Below are 18,865 nucleotides of genomic sequence, written 5' to 3'. Positions count from 1 at the left end.
ACCAAATGAGAAACATATTGCTGAATTTAAGGCTGATTTGAATGCTACTTTCAAGATGAAAGATTTGGGGCTGTTGCATCATTATTTGGGTATACAGTTTAAGCAATGTGATGGTGGTATTGCCTTGTGTCAGAAAAGTTACATACAGACATTGCTATGTAAGTTTGGACTTGAGGATTGCAAACCTATTGCCACTCCCATGGAAACAGGTTTGAAGTTGAGTCTACATGATGCTGGTGATCCTACTGATGTCACTCTTTACCAAACTGTTGTTGGCTGCCTCATTTATGTATGCAACACGAGGCCGGATATTCAGGTTGTAGTCTCACAGGTCAGCAGATTTATGCATAGCCCAGGGTCTAAGCATTGGCAGGATGTCAAGAGGATTTTCCGCTACTTAGTGGCACTTTACATCTTGGCTTGTTTTATCCCAAGGGGGGATCATTGCCGCCAGACTTACATGCTTTTTCGGACTCAGATTGGGCTGGTTGTTTTGACACGTGAGTGTCCACAATTGGTTTTTGTTTCATGCTTGGCAGTTCATGTATATCATGGTTGAGCAAGAAGCAACCTATTGTGGCCACTTCGAGTTGTGAGGCTGAGTATAGGGCAGTCTTCACAGCTACGGTTGAGTGTGTATGGCTCAGACGCCTTATGGATGATTTGGGTGTTGGAGAGGACACTGCCAACACTATCTACACTGACAGTCAGAGCGCATTGGCAGTTGCGAGGAACCCAGTTTTTCATGCTCGCATAAAGGACATTGAGGTGCATTACCATTATGTCAGGGAGAGGCTCTCAGCAGGAGAGATCAGCTTGTCTTATGTGCCAACATAGGACAACCTTGCAGATCTTTTCACAAAGGCATTGTCTCGTGAGAAGTTTGAAGTTTTCCGCAAAGCTTTGGGCTTACTCCCCTTTGTGGATTGATCCTGTCCTGAGGGCATGACACTTCCCTTTACTCATGTGCCAGCTCTTGTTCACTGCATCACTCCAGGGGGGATTTGTTACCATATACATGTGGTAGTGATGTGTGTGAACACATCCTAGTGTGTGAACACACTAGGACCGCCGGGGTATTTTTTCCCTCTTTAGGAGGTTTTTTCCCCCGTGCATTATATATACGCCCATCACTCTAGGGCTATCAATCTTTCCATTGCACACTAAGTAACACACTCTCTATTGTGTGCCTTGAGCTTCCTTCGTCTTCTCCAAGCTGTGCGTGTTTCTCTGCAACCCTAATTCCAACAAATTGCACCGCCCTTAGTGCCTAACATTCATTTTAGGGTCTTCTAGTTGCAACCAAGGTGCCACTCTATTTCAAAGTCTCCAATGCTAGGGACATTGAGCAGTTCCCCATTGCATTGTCGATCTATTGCCTCTTGAATACCTAAACGATTGAAATACTACCTCAAATTGTCATGGTCCTCGTGTGGGACTGCCCATGCTGCTTGCCACCATATGTTCTTCTTTGAATCCACCTTATAAAAATCTTTCCATCGTTGTGAAACACACATGATTTTGGAGGTCCCCAAATAAACTAAGCCAATAAAATTGTCTTTTAACTTGTGCATAGGTCTTTTCAATCCCGAGATGACCCACACTTGGACTTTTGTGACGACCACTCTGGTTCGGGATATAATAATGAAGATTCAAACCAACATCATCCACCTTATGAAGATTAAAAATAGTACGGTCTGTCTCCACGTACCAAGTTCAAAAGAATGGAGATGCATTGTCAACAGTAGGTGATGCTCCTGCCCAAGAGATGCTTCAATATATGAAAAAAAAAATCAAGCACCCACTTGATGAGATGCATTCTCGATGGCATACCACCATCCGTTTACCTCTAAAGTTTGCCTTGAAGAAGATGACTACACTTGGAACACCTACTCAAAGGGTGTACTTAGAGGATGAATTCGAGTGAATAAACAACAAGCGTTAGCTCAATAAACATGAGCATCTCAAGGTTGGGGGACTACTCTATCCTTCGGAGATTCCTCAATGGAAATAGGAAAGCATCTCCACAAAATTCACTATCCAAGACTAGTGAAAGTAATGATTCAGTGCATGTGGTAGTGGATAGGTTAACAAAAATGACAAATTTTATTGCCATAAAGAAAATGGTTCAAACAAGAGAGTTGGAAAAACTCTTTATTGAACATCTCTACAAGCTACATGGCATGCATGCATATATAGTGTCAGATAGAGATAGGAAGTTCAATAGCCATTTTTAGAGGGAAGTCTTCAAAAAATTTGGATACTACTTTGAGCATGAGTACAACAGATCCTTCACAATTTGATGGTCAAACTGAAAGGGAAACAAATCCTAGAGGACATTTTCTATTCTTAAATAAGTAAGAAGTAATCTACTTGGAAAGAATACTTACCCATTGTGGAATTTGCTTACAAACGGGTCCAAACATTTGGCATCTAAATTTATATCACGTTGATGTGTGGTTTCCAGTTATCTCTTATGACTGTAGGCCTAAAGAAGGAGAAGCTTCAATATGTCAAGGATTTCCTTGAGATATGAATAATACGTTGAAGGCAATAAAGGAAATCATTTGTAGTGCACAAGATTGTGCTAAGATGTATATTGATAAAAGATGAAGAAAAGTTACCTTTGTGGAAGGTGAATTTGTATACCTAAAGGTTCCTACAAAGTTAAAAACCATAAAAGCAAGGAAGTGTGAAAAATTTCTCCTAGATAATGTGGTCCCTTTAAGGTCCTTAAAAAGATTGGAGAAGTAGCATATAGACTTGAGTTACTGGAGAGTTCTCAAGTTCACCTTGTCTTCCACATTAGTAAACTCAAAAAATTATTTCACGGGCTAGAGAACGTAGTTTCTCCAAAGATTTTTGTTGACTTGTTAGAGCCACCAAGATATTGCATGAATAAAAAAATATTCTAGGGGTATTGAGATATACAAACCCATCATAAGGTGCAAGAGGTACTAGTTAAGTGGACATACTTAGATGAGGAAGTGGGAACTTGGTAATGACGTAGTGTAACTGCCAAGAGATTTACTGATGTTAGTTTTGAGGATGAAAATCCTTAGGGGGGGGGGGGGGGGGGGGGGGGGGGGGTGATTATCATGTATCCTACAACAATTATGAAAAGGTCATCAACCCTCTAATTGTATAGTAGTGAGGATAGGATTCAAGGGGAGAACACTTGACTGTAGTGCCTAGGCGATCGAACCAGTGTGGATAGTAGGACACACTTCTATATAAGTTCCAAGAATAAGGGGTAAGCCTCATTATCTCAAAGGCTAGGTGGAGAGTAGACGACCTTACCCTCTCAGGCCGGGTTGTCGGGTCAAATCATGGTTTGGTGGTACAAAAAGTAGTGTCCTTGACACAACATATGCTTGGTGATTCTTGTGTGTAAAAACCATGGGCATTTTTTTTAAAATTGGGGAGGGCAAATAAATTTCTTTTTTAAGTGGACGTTTTTTTAACTTTAGAAGCATGCAATCCTAAGAAGAGGTGGGGGGTGACGGCGGGGCCGGGGGGTGGGGTTACGGTTGGGAGCTTTCACTCCAGCACCTCTCTCTCCCTCCCTCCCTCGCACGTCCCTCTCCCTGTGTGTCTCTCTCAGTTTTGAACCTTCTTGCCTTCCTTGCCGCCTCCATAGCCACCGAGCTGCTATGTTCAAGAGCTCTCTCTCTCTCTCTCTCTCTCTCTCTCTCTCTCTCTCTCTCTCTCTCTCTCTCTCTCTCTCTCTCTCTATATATATATATATATATATATATATATATATATATATATATATATATATATATATATATTGCAAATGGATAGTAGCGCAGGAGATTACTGGCTTGGTGATGCTCAGGACCTTTCTTTCGATGAGATAGAAGGTGATGCTCAGGACCTCTCTTTCAACGAGGTAGAAGGTGATGAACAACTCCTCTCTATTGACGAGATGGAAGGTGACGCACAGTTCCTCTCTTTTGACGAGGTACAAGGTGGCCCAAGCAATGTTCAGCAAATGCACATCAATTCCATTAGCACTAGTATTCGAGTTGCATGTACCGGTAATGAGGCTTTTCTTCGTGATTATTGGGCTGCAAAGAAATGCGCACAGAGAAGCAAGGAAAGACATTCTACGTCTGCTCTTGGATTACGGGAAGCCAGGTTAAGAAAGAACATTCGTGCAACGGTGGCTCGATGTTGGTGCAAGCAAACAGTAGGGATTGCAAAATATGAGCAGAAGGAAATATTTTGGCAACTCCTGGACCACCAAACGTTTTCCTTGCTGCAACCATCAAATTTCAGCAAAGTCGAAGACACTGTTGTATCGGGTGTGCGCAACACTTTGACTCAAATCAAGGTCCCTCATTCAGCAAGTGAACTTTTTGTAAAGAGAAGCTCTTTGGCAATGATTCTGAACAATAGTACAAACTCACAATCAGTATAAACCAATCACGAATGGCTAGTATCATGGGGATCCATCGAAGGAATATAGCTGTAGCAAGCTCACGGCTAGACAATAAAGATGAAGATGAAGTGTTGCCATTGAGTGCTTGTGAGAGACAATTGCCACGAGGAACCGTTATTCCCAATGAAACAAGAGATTTGGTATATGCCTTTTGGACATCAGAGAGCAGAGTTTCACCCAACAAGAAACACATATGCAAGATGAGAATTGAAAGGAAAAGTGTCGTCAAACATCCTATACATCTACTCGACGAATCTCAGGTACCAACAGCTTCTAGTAATTGTACATCTTGTTTAATGCTACTTAAGGCTTATTTGGTCCAAACAATACCAAATTTGGTAGTCTGCTGTACGGCGGAGGGTGTTTATAGTACCAAAGAATATCTATAAAGTACCAAATCCTAGCTATCGAGTGCCAAAGCCTATCCATAGAGTTTAAAACCCTCTCTATAAAGTACCAAAACCTAATTATCCACTACCAATGCCTATGTATAGAGAACCAAAAGTCTATTTACAGAGTACCAAACTCAACGGATACCACCAAAGCCTCTCTATAGAGTACCAAATCCTATCACTATAGGACCAGGATCTATTTACAGGGTACCCCACACTTCTGATAGTACGAAAGCCTATATGTAGAGCACCAAATCCTGTCTATCGAGTACCAAAGGCTATCTATGGAGTACCAAATCACATATGTAGAGTACCAAATCCGGTGTATCGAGTACCAAAGCCTATGTATGGAGTATCAAAGCAGATCTGTAGAGTACCAAATCTGGTATATCGAGTACAAAATCCTAGCTATCGAGTGCCAAAGCCTATCCATAGAGTTTCAAACCCTCTTGATAGAGTACCAATACCTATTTATCCAGTACCAATGCCTATGTATAGAGAACCAAAAACTATTTACAGAGTACCAAACTCATCGGATACCACCAAAGACTATTTGTAGAGTACCAAATATTCTCCGTAGAGTACCAAATCCTATCTGCAGATTACCAAAGCCTATCACTATAGGACCAAAGTCTATTTACAGGGTACCCCACGCTTCTGATAGTACCAAATCCGGTATATCGAGTACAAAATCCTAGCGGATCGAGTGTCAAAGCCTATCCATAGAGTTTCAAACCCTCTCTACAGAGTACCAAAGCCTATTTATCCAGTACCAATGCCAATGTATAGAGAACCAAAGTCTATTTACAGAGTACCAAACTCATCGGATACCACCAAAGACTATCTGTAGAGTACCAAATCCTCTCTGAAGAGTACCATATCCTATCTGTAGAGTACCAAAGCCTACCACTATAGGACCAAAGTCTATTTACAGGGTACCCCACACTTCTGATAGTACCAAAGCCTATATGTAGAGTACCAAACTCATCGGATACCACCAAATCTGTAGAGTACCAAATCCTCTCTGAAGAGTACCAGATCCTATCTATAGAGTACCAAAGCCTACCACTATAGGACCAAAGTCTATTTACAAGGTGCCCCACACTTTTGATAGTACCAAAGCCTATATGTAGAGTACCAAATAATATCTATAGAGTACCAAAGCCTACCGACAGTACCAAATCTACGGTACCATATTTGGAACTTTTTGGTACTGTTGAACTTGGGTGCATGTCTGTCCACTATTACAGTACCAAATTTGGTACTTTTTGGTACTATTGAACTTGGGTGCACGTCTGTCCACTATTACAGTACCAAATTTGGTACTTTTTGGTACTGTTGAACTTGGGTGCACGTCCGTCCACTATTACAGTACCATATTTGGAACGTCCAAAACGAGTTTTAGCACTACTGCAGTAGTGGAATTTTACCAGTACCATGAAGTTGGTTTTGTTCTGTATCGTTTTGTTTTTGTGCCATAGGTTGAGTTGTACCAAAGATTCAAGAAGGCTTACCCAGCAGTGGTAGTGTCTCTTAGATGCTTCGAGGCATTGAAGCCATACTTTCTACGGAAGTTGAAGGACATAAATACTTGCTGCTGTGTGGTTCATGTGTAGATGCTCTATTTCAAAGAGGCCCTTAATCAAATGCGGTAGAACAAGTTTGGGCACCACGGGAAAGGTCACCTTTGTACTTGCTCCGTTTGTTGCAGAGGTGATGAGAGAGGAACGTGTTTTGCAAACCAAGCAGTGTGTTAGCACATCAATGTTATGTGGGAATCCATCATGTGCCCAAAGCCTCCAAATTGTGAATACCATGCAAAGAAATGCTTGATGGGGAACTGCTCACAATGTGGAGTACGGAGGTTGACATTTTGTCCCGATGAGATAGCAGAGAATAGCAAGGAGGTGTCTGTGAAGGTTTTCATGGAGGTTGGAACAAGACAGGTTCATGAAGGTGGGAGTGAGAAGAAGAGAAAGGACTTGATTGTGTAACGGATGAAAAGTGGGACTTTTCTTAGCCTATTTTCAGCCCATCTGACAAGCTTCATCAGGCACAACTTTGTCTTCCGCTGGCAAGCCCAACAATTCAAGGACTGTTTGCAGAAGTTTCCTAGCAACGTTGTAGTATCTGTTATTGACTTTGCAGAGAATTATTCCTTTAAAGTTCAGAATGAAATTCAGTCAATGCATTTGTGGTCTACCCAAGTCACAATACTTGTGCACATCACTTATCTAAGAAATGTTGCAGGTGGTACACAGAAGACGCTACACTTCTACATATCGGATGACAAGCAGCATGACACATTGTTTGTACAACATTGTTTCTTGCTGCATGACAAGTGGTAGAAAGAATGAGGACATTCTCTGCAACAACATTGGGTTTGGTCAGATGGTGTTGCTTCACAATTCAAGGCCCGTAGACCTTACTATTTTGTGGCCAGGTACTATCAAATGACAGGCTTGCACATGATGCATAACTTCTCTGCATCCAGCCATGGAAAAGGTGAGCATGATGAGGCAGGCGCAGTCATCGAGAGAACTTTGACGCATGAGGAATTGAAACCAGATGACTGGCATATGAAGTGTGCAGCCGATGTTGTCAACTCTTTGAAAGCAACTTTTCAGCCAAGAGAACAGTCTCAGAGGTGTAATACACAAAGAGTCTTTTGGCTTATTGGCATGGATGAAGTGCAGCACAATCTGCAATGGGACTGTGAGCACATCGTTGGCTCCCGCTCATTTCATTGTGCTGATGGCTATTCACAGGACAACCACACCGCCATACGCTTTCGATCACTTTCATGCTTTTGTGATCCGTGTGTGCGTGGGTTGTGGAGAAGATGCAGGAACAGAATGCACATTGAAGAATGGAAATATGTTTGCATCAAAACATTGCCAGAGTCCGGGGATACAATTAGGGATGACGAATCACATGACGAGGAGGGTGGAGATTCAACATCGATTTCGATGAGCCAAGTGTCCAAATTGCCACTATATGAAGGATGCCCTGAAATGTTAAGTGGCATGCTTCCCATAGGGGATAATTTTGCAGTGAAAGCAGCTGAGGCAAACAAAGACTTCTACATTATCAAATGCACAGAAGTGTTGTACCAAATGGTGAAAGCACAAAAGGATAAGTGGCATAACAAAATTGTTAGAGGAGGGAAGGTTGTTGAAGGCTTTTTTTATGGCCAAGTTGAAGGAAAAGCTGATACATACCGGCTATTGGATCACACATCTCCGGTAATGATCTCCTCACATCTTGTTAGGGCCATACGTTTCCCGATGGAGCCTATTGCAGGATCCCTAGGTCAAATTTTACAATACAAGTTTTCTACTGAAGTATATGAGAGGATATATAATAGCATGTCATATCATGATGATGAGAGCGACGAAGGTGCGTCCATGTTACTTCAGGGCAATGAGAAGCCCTGATTAACTGAATCCGGTAGTCAATAGTACCAAATCCGGTAGTGAATAGTACCAAATCTGGTAGTCAATAATACCAAGTGTATTCCGCACTATGTGCTTTTTAGTGACTAAGTCAACTTGATTTTTTGGCCCTGAGATTTATATGTTCTCTCTATCTAGTTCTGTGTTGGTATGTTACCTTTCATTACATTACTGTTTGAGTTGTCCTCACTATATGTGAATTAAAGTACCAAATTTGGTACTTTTTGGTACTATTGAACTTGGGTGCTTCTCTGTCCACTATTACAGTACCAAATTTGGTACTTTTTGGTACTGTTGAACTTGGGTGCACGTCTGTCCACTATTACAGTACCAAATTTGGTACTTTTTGGTACTATTGAACTTGGGTGCACGTCTATCCACTATTACAGTACCAATTTGGAACTGCTTGAACTTGCTGTATCACTTATGGTTTACTTTATTGCTCTATCTCGTTCTATGTTAGTATGTTACCTTTCATTACATTACTGTTTCAGTTGTCCTCACTATATCTCTACTTTTTGGTACTATTGAACTTGCGTGCACGTCTATCCACTATTACAGTATCAAATTTGGTACTTTTTGGTACTGTGTTGAACTTGGGTGCACGACTGTCCACTATTATAGTACCAAATTTGGTACATTTTGGTACTGTTGAACTTGGGTGCACATCTGTCCACTATTACAGAACCAATTTGGTACTTCTTGAACTTGCTGTATCACTTATGGTTTACTTTATTTCTTGGTATTTTTCAGTTTGTCTATTCGTATTTGATATGACCACCTTGAGCAATGTCTAGAACTACGTTGATAACATGAAAGGTATGCCAAACATAGATGCTATCTGCCTCAAAAATTAAAATGTTGGGCAACCTGGTTAGCTTTAAGAGGTTTCAACAAAATTAGTCAGAGGTTTCAACAGTAGAGATCAAGATACCAAGACAGTCTGAACAAGAAAAGTGGTTTTCCATTATGTATAGTATCGGGTTACAAAATTCCACTATTTACATGATTATGGCAATCTCCTATCTCAGGGGATACCCCTCCATCTGTATGAAGTAATCAGTAATGTACCCAGAAATATCGTCTTGAGTGTCAAAGAATGGGTTTTTGCGAGTGTACATTGTTGGGTACCGATCCCTTATCCACCCGAGCAACCAAGGCAAACCAAAATCCAGCAAGTAAAACGGGTAATCGGTTCCTACTACCATGGGATCGTATGATCGGATTGCCATACAGTTTTCATAGTCATTTTTAAGAGACTTGTATCTACAATCATCTACAAGAATAGTGTTGCTGGCATCGTACTTCGGGTGCCTTGCCCACAGCCTCCGTAGCTTCTTCAGGAAAACGGGCTTATCGCCCATGTGTTTGGGCACAACCGGCACCTCCGACATACGGGGCCGCCATATTTCACAATCCTCTTGGGAGAGAATATATGCTAATGCCAAAAAACAAGGTTAGAGGTATGTGTAACTTATGTCTTGCAACATTCAAAGTGGGCATGCTTTACCTGCAAAATATTTTTGCCTTCTATGGTTGGGGAAGCACGCGTTCACCATGTGTAACAGTTTTTCCCTTCTACAGCAGGACCACAACACTAGGCTGGCTTTTTGTTTAAGCCATAGGATGAACTGCTCCGCATCCGGCCTTATAAGACAAATTATATCCTTTTGGAGATAGACTACCCGTGGCGTGTGCTCCTTTGGCAGGCACTCAAGTTCCTCAGGGATTTCACTGCAGCTGATTAGTAGCATGCCATTAAGATCAAGCACAATCATCCGCGTCTAGCAGCCACATCAGGATGCATCAATGTGCTTGCCGGTGTCTCGTCTAGCCACCAACTTACTACAGCACATCAGGCTGCAGCAATGTGCTTGCCGGTGTCTTGTCATGCCATTAAGATCAAGCACAATCATCCGCCCGCGTCTAGCAGCCACATCAGGCTGCAGCAATGTGCTTGCCGGTGTCTCATCTAGCCACCAACTTACTACAGCACCAACAGACATAATGAGTGGGGACAAATACATAGTGCAAACATCATATCTAAAAGAGAAAACTGGTCCAAAAACTATCAAATTTGGTACTGTATTGCACAAGTGATAAGGACTATCCGAAACAACAAGTTCAAGAAGTACCAAATTGGTACTGTAATAGTGGACAGACGTACACCCAAGTTCAACAGTACCAAAAAGTACCAACTTTGGTACTGTAATGCACATATAGTGAGGACAACTGAAACAGTAATGTAACGAAAGGTAACATACCAACACAGAACCAAATAGAGAGAACAGATAAAGCTCAGGGCCAAAAAATCAAGTTGACTCAGTCACTAAAAAGCACATAGTGCGGAATACAACAGATTCTCACTGGCTACAATTTGCATGCACGGGATAATTGATCACGGGCGCAATTGCGCTTCTTTCTCTGCGAATAGAAAAGTTCCTATAGGGTCACGGAATCAGGGGAATCACCTCTCCGCTTCGAAACAGCATTGGCAGCAGTAGAGTCAACGCCCCCATCGGTGATGTCCACAACAATATCGTTCTCAAGTACTTCTTCCTGCTCATCCTCGGCCTCCCTCCGATCTTTGTTGCCTTCCGACCCCTCTTTGGCCTCCCCTTCACTCCCGTTTGTGGTTTCCACCCCCTCCCCAATACCCCCCTTCGTGGCTTCTTCCTCCGTCCCTTTGGGTTCTTCCTCTCCCTTCTTGGCCGTTGCATCATCGAGATTTGTGTTGGCAGTATCCTGGCTTTCCTCCGCATCCAACTCCACAACAACAGGGACTTTACCTTCCTCCTTGTCCTTAGTCTTTTTACCATCTCTAGCCTCCTCCTCACACATACTTTCCTTGTCACCTGTCCTTTTATCATCTCTGGCCTCCTCCTCACTTTTACTTTCGTTGTCACCTGTTGCCTCATATCTTTGCCCCGTCACATTGTCTTTCCCTACAGAATTACCTTGCTTTAGATCATGGAGAACATCTGATATCTCCCTTGTCACCTCATCCACGTCCCATATTCGACTTGCAGCCGACTTTGTGGCATGCTGGTCAAGAACTGTAGCATCCTGCTCCTCTGCAAACACAAAGAAAGACAGCACATACTAACTTGTATGAAAACCTCACTAAGTTGCAAGTGCGCATCTGTATTCAAAAATGCACACATACTTACTCTTGACAACTTGAAGCCCACTGGCCCAGGACTTTGCCAAATCAGAGATTACCATATTACAACCTGGCTTGACACACTGATCCCTGCTTTGTAACAGAGCACTAAAGCACAAGGGATGATACTGGTGTCGGCACTCTAGCATGAAGGTTCCGACTACGTGTGCGCACTCAAAGGGCTCACCGCATGCAACACACATACCAAACACCGGGATCACATTTACCGAATCATTAACCTGGGGCCTAGGATATAGCAGGAACCTCTTCCCAGGCCTGATATCAGACAACATCTCCTTCACAAATAGGGTATGCTCTTGACCTTCCTTCCATTTTTTCTCCAGAGGTCATACTCATCCTGTTGACAACCAGCGGTCCCAATTAGTTTCAAAAACTACTAAGAAGTCATACCGAGACTGGTACTTCTAAGTACTATACTACCAAACAGAACCCAAACTACCAAAACCACCAAAACTACCAAAAACTACCAAACTCGGGAATCATATAGTACCAAAAACATATAAATACCCTCAATGCAGAACTAAACTACCCAAACCTTATCAAAACTACCAAAAGCCACTTTATGCAGCACTTCAAATAGTACCTAAAAAGACCAAACTACCAAAATCAAACTACCAAAAGCCACTTTTTGCAGCACTTTCAAATAGTACCTAAAAGTACCAAAACTACCAAAATCAAACTACCAAACAAGCTTTTTGCAGCACTTTCAAATAGTACCTAAAAGTACCAAAACTACCAAAATCAAACTACCAAAGCCACTTTTTGCAGCACTTTCAAATAGTATCTAACAGTACCAAAACTACCAAAACTACCAAAATCAAACTACCAAAACCACTTTTTGCAGCACTTTCAAATAGTACCTAAAAGTACCAAAACTCCCAAAATGACCAAAATCAAACTTTCAAATAGTACCAAAACAACCAAAACTACCAAGACTACCAAAGAAGACCTTTTGCAGCACTTTCAAAAACTACCTTCAAGTACCAAAACTACCAAAATTACCAAAATCAAATTACCAATTACACTTTTGCATCACTTTCAAATAGTACCTAAAAGTACCAAAGCTATCAGAATAAAACTATCAGAACACCTTTTGCAGCACTTTCAAAAAGTACCTTAAAGTACCAAAATTTCTTCATAGTACCAGAAATACCCCCGAGGAATTCACTCTATATACAAAACGGAACGCCACGTGCGAGCGGACAACTTTGATAAAACCCGTATATACGACTCATATTAGGGAATATGAACCCCCTTTCTACGCTTATACGATAATCAATGCAGAAAAATACCATACCCCTATCTTACATATAAAAATTAAGTTTCACGTGATTTAACTGAGTAAAACTAGTCCAAGAGTGTGTAGCATAGTGGCAATCAACATACTAAGGAACAACTTCTATTGATAACTAGATGTATCCTCAATGTATCCTAGTTTCACTTTCAAACTATTGCTCGTTCAGCCTACACTCTAGCTACTCGTCCAATTCTGACCCATTTAAATTACTCAAAAAAAATGGTTATAAAGTTGTGCTAGGTTCTCCGTGCAAATTTTCATCTATACAAACTCTTTATAGCTTTCATCCCTCTAACAAATAAACTATAATCACAAAACAAGAAATTGTTATAAAGAAGTGTTAGTTCTTGCATGTATCTTTGTAGCTATTGACTCACAAGTTCGAGGCCCCAGACTCTTTTGGGAAGCCAGGATTTTGAAACACAAAGACTTCCTCTCACTTTTCCCTTTTCTCACTTCTCCCCCCCCCCCCCGCCCCCCCAACCAACAATAAATATGATACCCCCTTCCTTATTTTTAAGCTTGGGAGATAAATTATTGGGGGCCTGCCTCTCACTTATACACTTATGCAACTTGTAAAAATAACCCCCTCCTCTGCACTTACGTGATGCGGTAAGTTTTCCATGGTGAATCCCTCGGGGAAATACCAAACCATAAGACAGAAGGAAACCATAAACTACCTAGCATTAGGGCCAAAAACGACTCAAAAAGGGCTATTTTGTTAATCTAAGGATTAAGGAATAGTCCAATAGTTATTTGACACATATACAAAAGTATGGCACTCTTGTCTCCTCTATTGTGGGTTTTGGTGGTCCTATTTTGACGGAGAACCGCTAAATGTTCTGATCATAAGGCTGAAACTGCTATATTTGGGTACTTTCGGCGAGAGAGCTCATTAAATTTGCGTCTCAGTAATGAAGTCTCATCTTTTATTCTATTTTATATTTCACAAAAGCGTTGTCAAAAGATACAAAATCTATGTCAGAAAGCTCTCAAAACAAGGGCATTAATGACAAATCACCTACTTTTTTCAAACGTATACCTTTCTCGCTCTCTCTCTAGTTTGTGAGAGGTTTAAGTCTTTCCGTCTATACTTACTTTCTTCTTCTCTAATCTCTTAGTTTCCATGGCGTCTTTTGCACATCGCCCTTCATATAACATAACTTCTTGTGACTTTCATAACGTTAGAGAGGATGGTCTTTGGAAGCCCATATCTTTTCGTGTGAATGACTGGGTAACAATGCTTCCTTCATGCAAAGGTGTACACAGAGTGAAGAGAACTAAACGCGATAAAGTAAAAAACCATTGGAAAGGTCGTGTTCTTGCTTTCAAAGTGACCGACAATGGCTGGCTAGCTAAGGTTCAACATGTGTACATGGCCAAGGATATGGTGTTAGACTGGGAATAACATCCCACACTGCATTCTTACTGTAAGTACAAAAAAAACTATTTGATACAGTGAATTTTTCATTATCCCATTGTTTTCTCATTTTTTGATTCCATTCCAGATATATTTCCTTCAGCAGCTGTGGAATGGCAGCCTGTGGAGAGTCTAAGTGGGACGTTCAAAGCAATGCATAAAGGGATTGCAGATGCTATGTATGCTGACAAGCCACCTTCCTTTTACAAAACAATGGATTTGTTTGTCTATTTTGCAGAATACAAAGTTCCATCACGAGAAGGTGCATATGGAGAACTACATCAGTTACCCGTTCCCACCATAAGTTCACTTGACTGGGAAGCTCCTGATGCATGTACCATATCAAGCTTCAAATCCAAGATCAAAGAAGACATCCTTAAAGCTATGTCTCCGGGCAGGATATCAAGAAGGATTAAAGTTCAATGGTTCTTGCCTATACATGTCTTTGTGGCATGTTTCAAAACAATGGACTTGCAGCGGACAAAGACGATGTGGCTTAATAGAAGACTTCTATGACTGAACTGGATAATGTACTTGGAGATGGATGGAGCACCAAAGAAACTTTCCATATTGGTGACAATATTAGTTGTAGAGTAAGCCCAAATTCTATGTCTATCTCATATCAACTATGTCGTCAATCATTAGTTCTGAGCTACGACTATAGGAGATGGAGAAGCAAATTAGGTAGCTGGGTTCCTCTCGACTCTGAGGAAAACTGTCCAGAGTTTGAACTAAAGGTCACAGTCCATCCACACAACGAGTATAGAAGCCTGATAGTAACAACAAATTGGAGACTAAATGATGTTAGAGAATCTCTTGAGTTTCTTGATGAAACATCTCCCGAGTATAGATTCAAAGTGGATGAAATTGTGGTGAGCACAAGGATGGAGAATTCAACCTCTTGCATCACATGCCTTCCCCCAAAAAGAGTTGTATTTGAGCCACTTGCAAGGACTTGAAAAAACAAGTTCAATATTGTAATCATTTTGCAAATAAATTTATCTTTTCTCTACCTTATTGTGAACATTACTTATGTTGTTTTAAACTTACATGACATCATGATACACATTTAAGAATCGATAGTTGGTATTAACTATTTGAAGTACAAAATTATGAATCACCAAAGGGTATATATATGTCCATATAGACAAAATGAACAAAAGTGTACGTAGTAATCAATCATGAAACTCCACTTTTCTTTTTGCCTAAGAGGATTATGCATCCTCATAGACCCTTTTTCTTTTGTGTTCAGAAGGGGGTGAAAGTTCAGGAGTGGGTGGTGGTGGTGACTTGGGCTCCTCAGGGCTTGGCACGGCTGACTTGGCAGGGGTTGGTGCTTTAGGCTCCTCAGGGCTTCGCACAGTTGACTTGGCAGGGGTTGGTGCTTTGGGCTCCTGAGGACTGGTTGGCTTGGGTGACTTGGCAACCTTCTTTGGCATCATGAATGGTAGCTTGAAAGGTGAGCTAGGTGCCTCCCCCTTATTGTTCTTAAGTGTACGACGCTTTTGAACCTTGAATTTCAATGGTGAGTGGAATGGATGGCCCTTTGTATCTGCTCTTTTTTTTGTAGGGCTCTTCTTCTTGGTGGGACTCTTCCCCTTGGCAGGGATCTTCTTCTTGGTGGGACTGTTTCCCCTTGGCACGACTCTTCGTGGCATGGCTCTTCTTTGTAGGACTCTTCTTGTGATCCTTTTTCTTTGTATGGATCTTCTTTGCAGGACTTTTCTTCTTCTGATCCATTTTCTTTGCATCCAAACTTTTGGTGGCTCTACCTTTCTTTGGTGGCAAAGGAGGTTCTGGATCATTTGGATTTATTGATCTTTCCAAAACCATAGAAACAGACTTCTCTCTCACCCACGTGACCCAAGACTCTGGATAGTCATGCAACTGAAAAAAATAGAAAAAGGAATTAAAGGACATGAGTACATACATACATAAGACATCAAAATAAATGCATGAGCCACACACTTACAGTGAGTGTAGTCATCCGGCACCTTGACTCAAGATATCTCCATGCATTGGCAAGCACCCTCCATCCACAAGATGTTGAGTCTGTCTGTAAAGGCACTTTTTGATTGTAGTACTTGAAAGCTTCTATATTGTAATCCTTATTTGTGGTACTCAATTGACCAACATAATTTTGGCAGCACTGCAAGAAGACATTGAATCAAAAAGCTACTAATAGAAAACAATGGGCCATCAAGCATAGATTATGCTTCATACTTACAGTATACTTCTCCCATGGATACTTGACAATGAATTCATAAATATAATATCTTTCTCCAAAAGATTGAAGATAATAAGACTCCAATGTCCTCTACAAAAAAAAATAACAATTAGCTAAGAATACCACAAAATGTTAAAAATAACATGTAAGGAGTTAAGATTTACCCTTCAACATAGGGGTATAATATGTAATTGCAGGTCAGGATGTTAAAATCTTCAAAAAAAACTTGAAAGGATTCCTTGCTTGTTAAAAAGGCACTGTGTCACTAGAGGGTCAAGTATGGAAATTTTCATAGCTAGAGCCTCTGGAAGATCCCTCATAAGACACCTGAAAAAGAAAACACAAGCCCCAATGAGCCCCTTGTGCCTGCCTTGCACATGCACTGATAATTAGCAAAGGAGCAACACATACCTGAGACAGATAAAGAGCACACTGTCACCAAGCTTAATGTTGGGATTTACAAGCATACTTGTGTCTTGAGGGAATATGTCCAAATACGCCTCATTATCTCCAAACAAGGACACATCCACCACCATTTGGCCTGTAACTTTTTCATAAAGAAGAGAGTTGGATGCTCTTAAAATTTATGCTTGCTCTTTAAGGATAGCATCCTCTGATATCATGTCTTGCTCCCTCTCAACCTCCTTTCCTGCTTTGATATCCTGGGCCTTTCTTGTCTCATACTCATGTGTAACATCCTCAATGACAACCCCAGAATCTTTCTGCTGCCTGGAAGGAGGGATGTTTAAAATTTGGAAGACACTAAGATCCTCACTAGGAATGAGCTCAAGAGCCTTATGAAACTTGTACCTTAGCCTTGACACAAGCACAAAATCTTTGCTCATAAGTGTGACCCTGTGAGCAAATGCAGTTGCAATGTAGCTATCATTCATAAAGTCTATGAGAGCTTGAGATTGCCACCTTACTGACACAAAAGTTTTGATATTCATCATGCTTACAAGTCTATCTGATATCTCTTGGACAACTCTCATGAAAGATAGCTTTGGAATCAGTAGACAAGTAGACTTTTGTGCTTTTCTTATTTCTCTTAAAGATTTCACCTGATAATTCAATATTTTTCTAGCAGTGGGCCTCTGACAAGGTAGTGGAGGCGGTGGTTTCTCTGGATCTTTCTCTAAATCATCTTTTTCTGGATCAGTTGGGGCTTGGTAGACCTTCCTTGCAGTCTGCTTAGTCCTCGCCATTTGGGTCACAAAACACCGTACGACGCGATAGATGGGTCACCCACAACCTGCAAGATGTATCTATCGCGTCGTATGTGAAGCAAATGATATTGGGGAGAGACACCAACACGACGTGATAGAAGCGTGACCCACTCTCTCGAGTATGTCCTTATCGCGTCATATGTGAGCTTTGGACCTTTCAAACAAATCAAGCAAGAAGAGCTACACGACGCGATAGAGGGCTCACCCACACTCTAGAACAGGCCCGTATCGCGTCCTATGTGAGCTTTGGACCTTTCCAATAAATCAAGCAAGAAGACCTGCACGACGCAATAAAGGGCTCACCCAGACTTTAGAACATGCCCGTATCGTGTAGTATGTGAAGCTTTGACCTTTCCAATAAATCAAGGCATAAGACCTGCATGACGCGATAGTCGGTCCACCCACATGCTAGAACACATCCGGTTCGCGTCATTTGTAAAGCAGCTGATCTTAACAATGGGAAGTGGACAAACGCACGGCGCGATAGCTTGGCCACCCAGTGTCTAGGACTAGCTCGTATCGCGTCGTATTGGGTGAGGTAGCACGGGTCGATGGAAGAAAGAATGTACAAAGTGCGGATGGCTCGATGGAAGTGCGGGTAGTTGAGGACGACACGACGCGAATGTGAGGTATGGGGGAAAGTAAAGAATGAGCACGTGAGAGAGCTTTATATACATCCGACTGTTCGTATGCCGACCGTTGTAAGCAGGCCATGTGGCACGTCTTCATGGCTGACACGTGTCAATAACGATCATATTTTGCACCCTATATAAAGCTTGGTCTCAAATTTTATTAGTGTTACACGTTTATTTGTCCCACACGATGCGAGATATTACTAGTATCCCTCTACTAGTCCCCTCGCCCCGCACGACACGCCGGTACGCATTTGCAAACGCCGGGTGGAGCCTCTATCGCGTGGTTAGGGCTTCTAGTTGGAAGCTACACGTCGCTTTGGTGTCAGTCCCCTCGTCCCACGACGCGCCGGTACCCATTTGCAAACGCCGGGTGAAGCCTCTATCGCGTGGTTTGCGCTTCTCGTTGGCAGCTCCGACACGACGCGATCCGAGCAAGTTGCACATCTTGGAACCCACCCCTATCGCTTCGTCCTAGTGAGGTTCTGAGACCTAGTGCCGGGCACTTTCTCATCGTCTAACCCTCCCCTTTATCGCTCTATACATCACTTTGGGCGTATTTCTCGACCTTGTATCTAGTAGCTT

General features: G+C 41.8%; 1 protein-coding gene across 1 annotated transcript; it reads right to left on the bottom strand.

Annotated features, from left to right (window-relative positions):
• Positions 1 to 15,468: 15,468 nt before the first annotated feature.
• On the bottom strand, positions 15,469 to 17,627 carry LOC147445653 (uncharacterized). The gene is made up of 4 exons (XM_086524615.1): positions 17,484 to 17,627; positions 16,423 to 16,512; positions 16,168 to 16,344; positions 15,469 to 16,082 (listed from the first exon to the last, which is right to left on the bottom strand). The coding sequence occupies exons 1-4, from the start codon at positions 17,625 to 17,627 to the stop codon at positions 15,684 to 15,686; spliced, it is 810 nt and encodes a 269-aa protein (XP_086380741.1). The 3' UTR covers positions 15,469 to 15,683.
• Positions 17,628 to 18,865: the final 1,238 nt, after the last annotated feature.

The sequence above is a fragment of the Adiantum capillus-veneris genome, chromosome 12, assembly GCF_014529385.1.
Source record: "Adiantum capillus-veneris isolate H3 chromosome 12, ASM1452938v2, whole genome shotgun sequence".
Classification (NCBI taxonomy): Eukaryota; Viridiplantae; Streptophyta; class Polypodiopsida; order Polypodiales; family Pteridaceae; genus Adiantum; species Adiantum capillus-veneris.
This window is presented reverse-complemented; position numbering and strand designations above follow the sequence as displayed.

Bases quoted from the DNA above. Each gene is read 5' to 3' on its own strand.
- LOC147445653 (XM_086524615.1), bottom strand. From the start codon at position 17,627: ATGGCGAGGACTAAGCAGACTGCAAGGAAGGTCTACCAAGCCCCAACT. The intron at 16,513-17,483 runs GTGAAATCTTTA...TTTTTTTTGTAG, and splicing joins GAAAAATATTGAATTATCAG to AGGACATTGGAGTCTTATTA. The intron at 16,345-16,422 runs GTAAGTATGAAG...GTCTTCTTGCAG, and splicing joins ATCCATGGGAGAAGTATACT to TGCTGCCAAAATTATGTTGG.